Genomic DNA, 14,799 nt, shown 5'->3' with positions numbered 1-14,799 from the left:
TTGATGAGAAGACTTCTAGACAAACATGAGGAACTGCCGCCAACACTGGAAACGTGACGTGGATCATAAATATATCAGTAATTAAACAACATCTTACATTTCTTTTCACACAATACGTCTCCTTGCAGTATCAACACTAATTCGGCTGACTTTTATATTTGATCCAATTGGTAGATAGGCTGTATTTATTTACACCATAAACGTGCACACCTGATATAAAGGGACACCTAGTGGTTAAAGCATGTTATTGAATTTCATTATTTTTATTATTAGATATTAATAGAATCCCTATAAAGTATGTTCATTACTCGTTATTCTCTACTAATAGTTAATTAAATACTGTATATGACTATTTTGCACATCCCTTTCAAGATTTTCTAAGGTTTATTGACATATTCACAAACGGTGTAGTTATGCAATGAATGTAAAACTTTGTGTATACCTCCAGCAATGTTAACTATGTTGAAGCACTTATTTTAACTGATATTATACATATGTATTATACTCTTATAAGATGTATGTAGATAGTATAATAAATGTGCAGAATATGACAATTTAATGGTGGAGGTACACAAATATTGAAAGATGTCTTGTAATGCACTGTTGAGGAACCTGCGACCCAAGTTTTTCATCTCCGGCCTTGTCAGGTATTGAACAATCAATAAATAAAGAACACAGAATTATTAAATATAAAACACAGAATTTGTGTGATTATACTAAATGATTTACAAATAAACACCACTGCATATTTACAACTGTTACACATGCTGATGTAACGCAAATGTTTCCAACTTGGGATCAATAAAGTATATCTTATCTTAAGATGATCGATGGCTACTGCCAGATTTGCTAAATGTGTCTCTGAACCTTAACAAGTGCATGTTTCAGGCTTATCAATGTCACAGACATAAGACCAGCTGTTAAATAAAGCTCTTCTGACCTTAGCTGTCGTGTGGGTATATATTAATGCTGCCCAATATGGGCACAAGCAATTTTCACCCATTTATTAATTATGTTTTAAATTTGAGTGTTTCCTATCCCCTAAACCTCCAGGGATGTACACAGTTTAATACAGGCAACTTCTTATTATGGGAAATATGAAAACGTCTTTTAAAACTACAACTCCCAGTAGAGACGTGCCATAGATAGAGAACATGTTGCTAAACACAATAGCCAGCATGTGTAGTTCTGGGGACGGGGTGGGGGAGGGGGGGACGCGGTGGACCCGTTCAAACCCAGTTTTGGACAGTCTGCCGTGGTTCCATCCCATTTCAAGTGCTGTTCGACGCGGGGTTTGTCAAGCGAAGCGGAGAGAATACTTACTTCCGGGTGTAATATTCTGTAAAGCAAATGAGCTGCTCCGACCCTCGGTCCTGACGGACTCCAACTTGTGTTTATTGATCAAACAAATAAATAAACACAAGGATAATTATGTGTTATTGTTGAGTAAATGGAGAATTGCACAGGGGAAAATAACGTATCTATTGTGGTGATTGACATTATTCACCCACGGATCTATGGGTTAGGGCAGTGTTTCTCAAACCTTTTCATACCAAGGACCACTTAACCAATAAAAAAACACTCGCGGACCACCTAACTCCACAAATATCCAAAAACACATCGTTTTTCTAGAACAGATTACAAATCACCTGGAAATTGTACAAACAGTTGGCAACATGTGTGACGAAGGTGTTGCGCTGGGCTATATTATGCAATCGAAAGTGAAACTTAAGCTCGCTCCATTGCAGAGATATTCCCGCGAGAGTGCGGAAAACTTATTTATTTCAAATGTTACCAATATACTCACGGACCACTAGGGGGCGCTCACGGGCCACCAGTGGTCCGCGGACCACACTTTGAGAAGCACTGGGTTAGGGTATTGTTCTGCACGGACATTTTAGTGAGCCGGACTTCCTGTCTCCGCCGGTCTTCGCTTCCCGGTCGAAGCTGTTTACATGTGTTTTGAGATGCTAAATAAAAGTCTAGCTTGTACCTTTGATACCCAGCCTCCGACTCCCATCTCTCAGCACCACACTATGCCACAATTTTAGATGCGGATTTTGTTAAACTAATACGTTTGTGCTGTGAACCAACACTATACTTTGACGGGGAAGGGGGTAGCAATAAAGATAACACCATTTTACACAACATTACAGAAATAATATCGATAGCAGTGTCCCTAGCAACCACCTTGGTAACAATGAAAACGTTGTATAGACACAATTTCCTGAAGTAATCTTCGTAATAACTAGCAAACTAAAGATCATGTACATCCACTGAACACATAATCTGAAATAACAACTCATATTTCTCGCATCAAATGACATCAAAACGCATTTTAATGGCCAAACTAACCTTAAAATAGGCATTTTCCACCGAGAATAAAACGAATGTCGGCCATGTTTTTTTTTTCTGCAGGGAGAAATGTGAAGATCACGTGACATAGACGCCAGCTATTGGAATGAATGGTGAAAAAAAACGTAGGGATCTTACAATTTCAGAGGCGTTTTTGTAGAAATACTACGTCCTACGTTGTGGACCAACGTAGTTATTACACGTTTTTTTATGAGACTGGGTTGGTATTTTTGAAAAAAGTTAAATAAAACTGAAGCAATAAGGTACATGTAAACAAAAAATAAGTCAATGTTTGTTATCTTCCACTTCTGATGCAGAGAGGACATGCTTAAATGCTTATAACCCATCAGTATTCAGCATGTTCAACAACTTAGCTTAGTGTGCTAGCATGCTAACAGCTAAGGCTGATAGAAGTTTAATAGGATTGCAGGTATTTGGTCAGTAACTACAGTATTCAATTAAATAGAACTGTACATTTTTATTTTTGATGGGGGAAGAGGTAAGAGGATCAGATGAAGTCAATAAGATATATCCTCTGGGGAACATGAATGTCTGTATCATTTGTCAACAATGTTGACATATTTCAGAAGATATGAGGAAAACTTGACCTTATGGTGCCGCTAGATGAGAAATCAGTCAATCAATCCATGGAATCTTATGTACACAGGCCAATATGACAAAGTACACATTTGTTTCACAATTGATAAAAAGTCCCAATTATTTGGTAAAGATGGAAAAAAAACCTCAAAGATAGCTGAGGAGAGATGTCTAGCGTAGGCCTACATAAAAATCGTAATACAAATACGACCTCCAGTACACTATCCATTTGATACAGGAAACATTTATAGGGGGGCCATCAAAGTCAATGCGATTCATCCTCTGTTGTTGAGATATCTCACTCAGAAACGTTTACTCGGAATAATAGGTTTGTATTCAATTTCAGCATATTGTGATGATGTTTCACTGAATGCAGCGCTGCAGCAACACATGTTAAATGCCTCCACCTCTGTGAGAGAAATGTGCAAAATATGAGAGCGAGACAGCGAGTTGCTCTATAGAGAAAAGACAAGTGTGAGATCTTTCTTCCTTTGAAAAGCAGCTTGTGACATTTCAGAAATAATTGACACCCCCCTTGAAGCCTTGCTCCCCGCAGTCCTTCAAGTTCCCAGCAGTGACCCGCTTGCTCCGATGAAGTGCTCTTCACGGTTGTCATTGCAAAAGGTCAGATTCAGAGAGCTGACGAGGCATGAAAGATATAAGATGGGAGATCCCCGCCATCAATCTCTCCGTCTGGATCAAGTCTCTCGGCTGACATTTCACAGAGCATCGGCCGCAACAAGCTAACAAAGAGTACGTGGGGGCGCCACGCATGAAGTATAGTTGACTGAGTGTCTTTATACAAGGCAGATGAAAAGGGAAGAGACATCTTCATAATGTCATCCTGCAACTACTTGTCTTCTTAAAATGTTATTTCAACAAGTTGCATTTGCTCAAATCAATGGTGGACAGTAACTAAGTCCATTTATTTACTCAAGTGATAAACTTAAGTAAAATGTTGAGGTTGCCTACTTGTACTTAACTTAAATATTTCAATGCTCCACTACATCTCAGAAGCAACTTGATGATCCAACTTTTACTTCTGTAAGATTTTGAAGGAAGGACTTCTACACGGTGGTATTGATCATTTTACAGTACATGAGTACTTTGTCATCACTGGGTAAATGAATGGTAAAAACTATTTTACTTGTCTCAGTTGTCACTATATAATAATAGTTTTCAAATGTCAAATGTTCAAAAAGCAACTTTGAGCAAGTCTTGCTCTTATATTTTGTGTAGTCAACCTGTTGTCTTAATTGCAAATGAATTTCTTTCAAATGTTTTAATTTAACTGTGCAATGCGTGAGTACAATAATCTTGTGAAACTAGAACTATTCAATAGTCTGACATAAACTGTGAAGTCCATCTTAGACGGACCACTTTTGGTCAAAATGTACTCTCCATTAAAGGCAGCTCACTCTGGAATAGCCTCCCTGAGATACGGGATTGCCCCACTGTTACGACCCTGGTCGTTATGTGTATTGTGTGTAGAGAGTCTTGTATGTTTATTTTCTTATTTGTTAGGCAAGATTTTTGTGTTCAGAGATTTGTTTGTTTTGTGGGTTGTTGCACTTATTTGTTACAAAGAAAACTTTGGTAATTAAATGTACCAAACGGCATTCACTGTCTCATTGTCTATGTTCTTGGGAGTGGGAAAAGAGGAGAGAGTGCACACTTTGTGTTGCGCCTAGGTTTCCCTAGGCCTGGGCGTAACACCACTCTCAATAGCTTCAAAGATCAACTCAAAGAATGGTTGAGAAACAAACAGACGTGCAATCACCGCTAAATGCACTTTAACACAGGGGTATATCCTCCTGCTCTTGTATCATCTCTTGCACTTTATATGTCGTTGCTGCTATATTGTACTGCCATGTCATAAATACTTGTGTATGCTGCTCTTGCTCTTTTTGCATATCATGTATTTATCTTTTGCTATGTATATAAATGTCATGTTCTTATATGTTGTATGTGAGGGGACTGCGGATGGAAATTAGCTCAAAGCTCAAATCCGGCATATTTACACTTGAAGCATTATTTGTCTTAAAGGGGACCTATCATGCAAAATGCACTTTTGTACGTCTTTTATACATGAATATGTGTCCCCGGTGTGTCAGGGAACTCACCAAGTGTCAGAAAACACAACCCTCTCTCTTTTCCTCCATACCCAAATCTCTAAAAACGGGGCTGCAACGCATCTGATACAGACTGATACAGATTTGAAAATGCTCTGATGTCAGAAAAGGGGTGCCCCGCCTATATGGGCAACTCTTCACCTATCAGGGGAATGAGAGGTTGGGCCACGGCCGGCCATTGCCGCTCAAAAGCGCTGGAGACGCTGTAGTACATATGCCAGTGGCGCTGTAGTCTGCCACAAAAGCAGCGAAGAAGACTTCCCGCGCATGGTTGCCATGGTTGCCCTTCTGTTTATTCTCCGCTGTGGCTCTTTTTCTCCCTCCCAGAGGCAAGCTTTTGCTCCTGCTGCTGTAATTCAATGCAATCCCTCCCTCGCTGTAATTCTCTCCGGTTAGTCCACCAGCAGATGACAAACACCCACCTCTCCGCCTCTTCCAAGGAACGAGGGGACAGTGCGGCAGAGTTTCAGTTAGATTTTTTTCCGCCGGTCAACATGTCCGTTAAAGTTTAAATCTTCCGGAAAAAATTAGAAAAGTGCCAGTCAAAGGTCTTCTTTGTTATTTATTGAGCTTTAAAACAAATGAATACTGACTCTATATAATCATATAAGAATAAAACACGGAGGACGGAGATCTCTTTTTCTCCCCCTCTTCTGACAGCCCAGCAGCTGATCTCAAAGCACACTCCCCTCTCCTGCAGGGGGGCGTGGTCAGCTGCAGCTAATTTGCATTAAAGCTAGTCACAGAATCAGCCCCTGCAAAAACAGGGCTGGAAAGAGCAAATAGAGCGAAATGAGGCATGGCTAAAATGCATGATCTGTTTGGTATTTTGAAAAAATAACTATATTTATATACTTTATATAGGTATGGCCCTACAATATATTGTTCAAATATAGCATGATAGGTGTCCTTTAAGTGTTCATTAATGTACATTGTCCCTGTTCAAATAAACGATTAAATGAAAAAACAGTGGCTTTTCTGTAAATTCCGTTAATAATCTTATTTATACTATTCCTACATTTAACACATTTAATATATTATTCAGCATAATTTAAACTTTTCTAATAGATTGTAGTGTACATATTTATCAGTGTGGCATCTTTGATTGTATGTGGATAGTGACTTTACAGACATCTATTTAGATACAAATCGACCAAATAAAGAAACACAGATACACTTATTGTCCCACCCAAACTTATTTTAGCAAATTTTGCATGGATACCCGACTTAAAAACATTATGAGTCACAAACCAATGAAACAAAGATTGTGTCCCAGCCAAGTGAATGACCTTTTTTTGTGTTTTTGACAAAGTCCTCATTGTTGTGTGGAGCTACTTGCAATACGTTTCTGTATTTGGTTGTATTTTGTGTATTTGCATGTGTTTTTTGACCTTGCTGTGTGTTGAAATGTCACTGCAGTCAGAGACTATATTTGTATTATAGTAGACAAAAAGCCTAAAAAAATCAGAGTAGAATTTGACACTTTAAACATCACATGGACAAGAAAGGAGAGAACGGTTTAAGAATTTTTAAAAGGTTTATTACTTGTGCAATACTTCCAGTATTTTAAAAAATATCATGTCTGTGACAAGCGACACACGTCTAAAATACACCGGATATTTCTACTTCTGTTACAAAATGGACTGCCTTTTAAACTCCTGTGAACATATTGCTCCAATAAGTAAAACAGAATACGATTACATTCCTTTTAAACACCCACTGTATGAAGACGACATTTTATAATATATCAAAGAATGTGTTGCGATAACATCGAATAAAGTGATGAAGGCTTTTTCTAACTCAAATACTGTCCTTTAACATCGTAGCTATTTTTAAAAGTGAATTCAGATCAACCATCACCAAAACTACAGCAGTCAGCACTTAACATCCAGAGATGTAAATGACATCTATACTTAATGTAAAAACTGTGCACAAAATTCAGTAGTTACCATTATTATTAGTAGTATTAATATGGCACACTTGAGCTAGATACTCACACAGTATTTATAAACATCTGTCCAGATCCGATGGGACTCTGGGTGGTGAAGGCTTGGAGCCAGAGAGAAATAATTGTATTTAATGTGATATAGAAAGCTGGGAATGCTGGAAAACAGTCATATTAAACAAGGAAACCCTCATATACTGTAAGTAAACTGGAAAATATAAAATAAATTCTGACATTAAAATCACTACTGAAGTTTATTCGTTCATCCACTTCTCTTGAAAAGCCAAAAGGCCAACTAGGGGAAAAAGTGTGGTGACGAATGATATTTTCCTAACAAAAAGCAATATAGCAACTTAATCCCTTCAATCTTCTATATAACCTTACATTTTTCAAAACCACCTTCACATACGTAAACTTGAAATAAAGTGTTTAAATACTGACAAAAAAAAACCGCTGCTGCCAAAAGATTATTTCTTCATTCACTTCTCGTAAAAAGGCAAATTAGGGAAAATATATCAACTTCCAATCTTCTTTATTTCCTTACATGTGTCAAAACCAGTTTCATCCAAGGAAGAAGCGCACCCAAAACAATAAAAACAAACACCTCTGTGAATTAATTTAAGGTGGCAGCATGACTCTGGCTCCAAGCCTGTGAGCTGGGGTTTGGGAATCTGTTTTTCTACCGTGTCTAATCCGTCTCCATGATCTTTCTATCAATGCAACGTTGACCTTTATTGGACATTTCATCAATCCAAGTCTGGACTCACTCACAGAAACAGTGCGTCACGCAGGAGGAGAGTTTGTTCAGTCCTGCATCTCCGCAGCTGAAGCCTCTTCGTCCACGTCGACATTCGACTGGTATTCATCTGGAAAACAAAAAACAAACATGCAGAGGCTTGATGAGTCCCTCACCTTTCAAATTACAGTTTACTTTCATTTATCTACAAAAAAAGGAAGGGAGAGATAATGCTGAATCTAACTCACGCAGGTAGGTTTTGTATTATTTAATCAATACAATAATCTACAGCTATGCTAGAGGTTATGTGAGGCTATGAGCTAAATGCTAACATCAGGATGCTTACATACTCACTATGACAATGCTAACATGCTTAGGTACAGGTACAGGTACAAATATAAGAGTGTGCATCTTTTTTTTAAAGACATTTTTAATTGCCTATCGCTTTATATTGTAGAGATATACAGTATCTCCTAAAGGGCTTCTTCATCCTCAGGCGTAGGAGACAACGAATGGTGAGTAATTTAGTTAATTGAGTGTGTACAGCACGGATGTTTACAGATTCAAATGGCACCTTGGCAGATCCTTTTGTATGTGTTTATTCCCAACTGTTTTACTTGTATAAAAGGCCACTACAATGCTTACATTTGCAAAATCTAGAAGTAAAGTCTAAACTATATTAGAAATTAGTATTGAAATGCTTCCTCCTGTTTCCTTAGTGGTTGACGATGGATGAATGGACATTTTCTTTCTTCTTCTGTTTTTACAATTACTGTTTTGGTATGTGTAAATACAATCGTCATTGCTATTTCCTTTCTGCTGTAACTCATTTGACAATATTTATATATCTATAAAACATCTAATGTTGCGAAAGCACAAGCTCCTGATATGGATCAAATTCAGCAGGTAAAACAAATCTAGATAGAATTTCAACATCAATAGCAAATGCCTGAACTCAATCGGTCTAATATTCCGTTAAACCTTTATTGGGAAATAAACTAAATTCGTATATAATATGTGGTGAATGCAGCTGAATTTCACAGCGTCAAGTGGAACTCAGAGGCAGCGTGAATACTGATAAAGTCAAAGGAAAGGACAAGATGCAGATCTATAAACTGAGGTGAAAATGTGTTCCCTGTATGATCCACCCTAAATGGAGAGTAGCATTAATCCTTAGTTCTTTGACTCCTGCAGGAAGGATGAGACTGACACAAACTTAATTTTACTACTCCGTGTTACATATATCTCTCTACTTCAAGGTGAGAATGACTGCATGGTGTGTCATTAGCATAAAAGAAATACAGGAAGTGAAAACAGGAAATAACCATTTATGGGCGAACAGAGACGGATGATAGTTAGTGAAGCAGCAGCTCTTCGTGTTTAAAGAGACCCTCAGCGGACAGCTGTTTGTTTGACTGTGTGAACGGACTGTGGAGAGTTACTAAATATGTTTACTAAAGTACCGTACATAGATAGAATTTTTCGATACTTCAAACTTAAGTTGATGGCTAAAGTTACTAGTTACTTTATAGACAACGATTTAAAAATAAAAGATCATATGATAAGCTTATAAAATCAAATAAATTACAAATATATGGACGTAAAACCAGTTACTTTTTTATTCATAATGTCTGATTATTTCTGTAGATAAATATATATATTTGTATTCTTCTTTTTCCCTGTTTTTTTGCGATGTATTTATTCGTTTCCATTAAAACAAATTGCTAGATTTTTTAAATGTTGCTTTGCTGTGTATTTCTTGTCATTCATATTTTTGTTGATTTTTTCTAAATTATGTTGGATTAGTTATGTTTAAATTAAACATAAATGTGCCAAAAACAAAAGGGGATTCTGTGGATTCAAAGTGACCTCCTCCTCCTCCTCCTCCTCCTCCTCCTCCTCCTCCTCCTCCTCCTCCTCCTCCTCCTCCTCCTCCTCCTCCTCCTCCTCCTCCTCCTCCTCCTCCTCCTCCTCCTCCTCCTCCTCCTCCTCTTCCTCTTCCTCACCTGCAGTTTGTTTCTCTGCTCTCTTCCTCTCAGTTTTGCCGTCCGGAGAGCTGGGTTCGTCCGGAGGCCAGCGCAGCTCGCCGCTCTCCACCTCGGCTCCATCTGTCGGCTCCACCACGATGGAGGGAAGTCTCTTGGAAAGCTTCGGATACCTTTCATGGGTATCTGGGAAGATCTGTTAGAAGCTTATGTAAGGTTTAACTGGAGGGTTATCATACTTGAAGAATTACCCAGCCGCACACAGTGGAAGAAGAACAATGCGGTACAAATTGGATTAGGAAGACTTTGTGAAAAGATGTGTGACTAGACTTCACTGACTTGTTAATTTTATCATTCACTTGAAGTGCTTGTGATAGTATCTTCTCTTTATAACTACATTGTATCTGAAATGATCCATGATAAAAACAAGTATTTATGAAACCAGTAACTATTTTCATAATGTATTACCTAAGTATTTTATTATGCAAATATGGCAGAGAGTGTTGTTTTCAGGCTTTCAAACATGACTAGTCCTCCACTTATCCTCTCATATCTCCAAAATATGAAAAGTGTTTTTATCCCTCTTTCTAAGGAGAGAAAGAATTATGAATTTTGACCATATCGTTTCTTGAGCCCCATTATTAATAGCTAAATAATCATATAAATGTTCTCTAAAAAGCTGTTTTGTATAGTTTCTTATATCCATTTTCTTCAAATAATTTAAATAACTATATTCCAATGTGAAAAAAAGTAATGACTCCAAATTCAGGAACTTTGATGCATTTTTCCTTCTATAAACTACTGCCTGGCACCATAAAATGCGGTAAAGGTAATCAGTCTTTAAACTAAATGATGGAACAAAATAAATGTTACAGTAGTAGATGATAAATCACTCAGCTGGATAAGACAGAAACCATTTACTCACACAGCAGGACAGAGTCCGACTCATGACCTCGTCTACCCACATTTTACTCATCACTCCTGTGACTCACCACTCTGTGCCTTTCTACTCAAATAAAACAGGACTGGTCTGAAGTCATTTAAACACACACACACACACACACACACACACACACACACACACACACACACACACACACACACACACACACATCTGGAAGGATACTGCGCTCTGATCTGCTGCCGCTCCTCCCCCGCTGAAGTCCTCTGTGCCGGGCTCAAGAGAGTTCATCACCTCAGTCATCCTGGAGGGAATCACAAATCAATACGGTCATATTTTCTAATTGCTCATCAATACTGGCATCAAGCTACCTGTAGATCTAAAAATACAACAATTATACAATATTGCCCTAATTGAATACATCAAACTAACTAACTCATTTAGTTCAGAGCTTTACAGATTCATTCATAACACGCATGAAGGTTGTGATTGGAAATCAGAAGAGTTATTCAACCAAATATTGATGCCTCAACTCTTCCTAAGTTAAAACATTGGGATTGTGTTGTTGGAAAATTGATTTAAACATATTTTTTCTTCTTTGTTATTTAGACTGATTGTCATTTTCTGCACATAAATGACCTAATTGTACAAAAATGTGTTTAGATTTGGGATAAATGTTGTCAGAAGAATAAAATGAAAAAAATGAAAATGTCAATAAACCACATATACCTGTAAACAGTTAAAACAGAGAAACTGATCATTTTAGAGAGGTGTCTTATTTTTTTCCAGAGCTGCGAAATAGGATATTGTCCCTTATTTCTTGCAGCGTACTCGCTCTATGAAGGTATCACTTCATAGTCAGCCAACAAAACTCTTTCAACGTAGGAAACGGAAAAATCTCATCAAAGGAATATAAATGACTATTGAAGGAGAGTCTCATCTATTGATGCCAACTTCAGATACTTGATGTTACGGACACATTTTGTTCGGTACAAAACATTATGATATCCACCTGTTCACATATATAACATAACTGATTTTTTGGGCCACTTGGGGGTAGCAGAAAGGAGTTTAACACAACACTGATATATCATCACCTTTGTATCCATCTGATAAATGTAGGTCCAATATTCTATCCTTTTTTTGCTTTGTCTTTGGTCTCCAACAACTCCTGAGGGTAGTAAATATCTCGTTAGCTTCTAAATGCTTGACTCTCATCACCAACCCGTCTTCAACTGTGTCATGTTGCTCTGTGCTACGATGCAGGTAGTGTACCGTGGATTTTTGCAGTCAACCAGTCCTGCTACTAGGATTGTGGCCTGTAGAAACTGTGTAATATTATCATATGCACAATTATAGTGGGATATTAGTTTGCATGTTCACTAAGCCCCTGTTTCCTTATAAAACAGCCTTAAGCAGTAGTATTTTGCTCACCAGACCTTTACATGTGACAAGCTGTCAAAAACACCACTTTACATACAATCAGACTGGCAGCTGCTGTTGCCATGGGGACGATGTGTGCCTCTGATTGTCTGAGTAGTGCACTTTGCCTGAGCGCACAAGCAAGGCCGACGGCTGATTTGGGGGTATTCATGTGAGCCGTTACGCAGCAATTACCTCCATCAGGACTGGGGTCCTTGTTGTTGTGAGACTTCTCCGTGAAACCTGGAATTGCTTCTGCCCATTCATCATGAGACAATACAGCCTTTTATTCCTCATCAGAGGAGAGTATTGTTCCTCCGAATGGGAAATCTGCGTGGCCTCTCCGGTTTACTCCGGATGAGATAGAAACTGGAGAAAAGGCCAGTCCGACCTCTGAGGGGGGCGTTCATTGACGCGTAACAGACACGAGAATTTAGACATTGACTCTTCTGTCATGCTTTTTGTTTTTTATTCTCTCTCTTCAGCTGAATAATAATAATAATGTTATTAATTATTTGAGCTATTAGGTCTGAACAGGGTTATCCGTGTGTTAAAAATATATGCAGGAAGCGGCTCTACCTCTGCCTGAACAGAGAAAATGAGATGTAAATTATTAGCAAATTTGGCATCTTGCATGTTAAAGTCTGTGATGTATATTATAGGTCTAGAGTTTAATCCCAGGGTGAACTTTAGGATTTTTTTGAGTCAAAGTAAATACCACCTAATTTAAGATTTCTTGCTCTTTGTCTGTGGATCAATATTTTTCTATGTGACAGCTGAAATTGATAATGAACCCATAAAACACACAGATTTCGAGACTTGGCACTGCAATGATGTGGTTTCTTAACTAAAGCTACGATTACATTTGTTTTCCACCCAAAGTCATGGTGTTTCTTATTTGCAAAGCCTTTTAGGGAATATATTTTTAAATTATTGAAGGAATCATTGACAAAGAAAAAACACATCTCTCCTGGTTTATTTTCTTGTAAATATGTGACTCTAATTTCTCAGTTATTTCTCTTAAATGTGAAACTTCATAATATCAGAAAAGAGTTCAAGCACCAACTAACAGAACCACTAGAGTGAAAACCTTCAGAGGGTTCCTTTAAGCATCAATTACAGTATATTTTATATTTGAAATATTACTACTGATGCAAAACTGTGTAATTGAAGACACTTTGGTTTTAAGAGATGTTTTGGTTTTAAGAGATGTTTAACCTGCAGGTTCACTGTGTTCTGATTGTATAGACCAGTTCATAATGAAAACTGTTATAGCTGAGAAAAAACAAAAACCGGTGAAAGCCAAAAGCCCCACAGGAGCCCTGATGTTCTGCAGCATCCCACTACTCTTGAGTTTGAAGCCAGGTACTTGCACAACAAAATCTAAAAAAAAACAAAAAACATTTCCTCTAGCAGCCACTGTCTCATTTCCATTTCACTGTTTGCTTTTCGGATGAAAGATGTGCATCTGGTGTGACCTCACAGATTACAATTCTTCCTCTTCTTCTATCCATCACGAGATTCATCATGGTGGAAACGGTCCAGTTAAAGGAGCAGCGGGTTCACCAAATTTGCATCCTTTAATACTGTCCAACAATCACTTTTAATCCAACTATTTCTATATTTGTAGACAGGATATTGATAAAATGACCACTACCTTCTCCTCGTAATGCCACAGCTGCACTTGTGATTTGATATTGTATTTCTACTGTTAAATCAGAGCCAGCCGCAACACCACCTCCCTGAAATACAGCTTCCTCCGATGAATCCAGTAAGTTTCATAGCCCAAGGACATGAAATGAAATGTAATCCATGTCCAAATATAGTGATACTCTCTTTCTCTCACCATACAGCCTCATGACATTTTCCACTGCTCTGTTTTTGTTTAATTTATTCTGTGTTTGTTGCCCTAATTTACATTTCCTGTTCTATTAATGGCACAGAAACTTTGTGAATCGCATATATCTATACAAATATATCTGGAAAAAAAATGTAGTACACTGTTCAGGTTTGGAAAGCACATTTACCTGCATGGTATACACAACAGGTAACCACTTCGTTGCAGGTATGAGATACTAATTATAGATTTAAATGTAAAACACAGCTTCTTCTACACCAGACTTATGCAATCCCACACACACAAGTATAACAACTCACAAGGTGAAGCAGGTTAAATACATTTCCTACACATCAAAGGTGCATTCATAATTATCAAACTCATTGGTCATTTTAGTTTAATACAAATGAATAAAAGCATTGTGTTTTAGTGTTTGCAAATATTTTTGAATTAAAGCTCCGTACCTGTGTGCAGGCTGATCCAGTGTCTCAGAGCAGGAAGGTCTCCGTCCTCCGCTGCTTCATCACACTGATGATGATACTGATGATGATGATGATGATGATGATGATGATGATGATGATGATGATGATGATGATGATGATGATGATGATGATGATGATGATGATGATGATGATGATGATGATGATGATGATGATGATGATGATGATGATGATGATGTGGGCGACAGGTGGCGGGGCTCCCGGTTAAGTTGCCTTTAGTGTCGAAGTGTTCTGAGTGAGTGTGCGCAGTGGAGCTGCAACGGTGCTGCGTTCAAGGACTGTTTTGAAATGTTGGGATTTAAGCTTTATTATCAGTGGTGGAAGAAATGCTCAGATATTTTACTACAGTAAAAAAATTAACTAACAGTAATTTGGCAGAATGGTCAATT

At 37.9% G+C, this 14,799-nt stretch overlaps 1 protein-coding gene across 2 annotated transcripts; it reads right to left on the bottom strand.

The window, feature by feature from the left end:
- Nucleotides 1-6,602: 6,602 nt before the first annotated feature.
- si:dkeyp-72h1.1 (uncharacterized protein LOC799956 homolog) lies at nucleotides 6,603-14,667 on the bottom strand. 2 transcript variants are annotated; one of them, XM_034235248.1, is made up of 5 exons: nucleotides 14,589-14,633; nucleotides 14,375-14,531; nucleotides 10,877-10,955; nucleotides 9,772-9,946; nucleotides 6,603-7,895 (listed from the first exon to the last, which is right to left on the bottom strand). In XM_034235248.1, exons 3-5 carry the CDS (start codon nucleotides 10,952-10,954, stop codon nucleotides 7,834-7,836), a joined length of 315 nt encoding a protein of 104 aa, XP_034091139.1. In that variant the 5' UTR covers nucleotide 10,955; nucleotides 14,375-14,531; nucleotides 14,589-14,633; the 3' UTR covers nucleotides 6,603-7,833. The 2 variants fall into 2 exon arrangements, with proteins under 2 accessions (XP_034091139.1, XP_034091138.1); XM_034235247.1 differs by having other exon boundaries at nucleotides 14,375-14,667.
- Nucleotides 14,668-14,799: the final 132 nt, after the last annotated feature.

Source organism: Gymnodraco acuticeps, unplaced genomic scaffold (genome assembly GCF_902827175.1).
Source record: "Gymnodraco acuticeps unplaced genomic scaffold, fGymAcu1.1, whole genome shotgun sequence".
Classification (NCBI taxonomy): domain Eukaryota; kingdom Metazoa; phylum Chordata; class Actinopteri; order Perciformes; family Bathydraconidae; genus Gymnodraco; species Gymnodraco acuticeps.
Note: the sequence above shows the minus strand (reverse complement) of the source record. Positions and strands in the feature narration are given on the sequence as shown.

What these genes read in the sequence shown, in the direction of transcription:
- si:dkeyp-72h1.1 (XM_034235247.1), bottom strand. Translation starts at nt 10,954, where the DNA reads ATGACTGAGGTGATGAACTCTCTTGAGCCCGGCACAGAGGACTTCAGC. An exon ending in CGGCAGCAGATCAGAGCGCA is followed by an intron (nt 9,947 to 10,876) that starts GTATCCTTCCAG and finishes AGCTTCTAACAG; the next exon opens with ATCTTCCCAGATACCCATGA. An exon ending in AGCAGAGAAACAAACTGCAG is followed by an intron (nt 7,896 to 9,771) that starts GTGAGGAAGAGG and finishes TTTGTTTTCCAG; the next exon opens with ATGAATACCAGTCGAATGTC.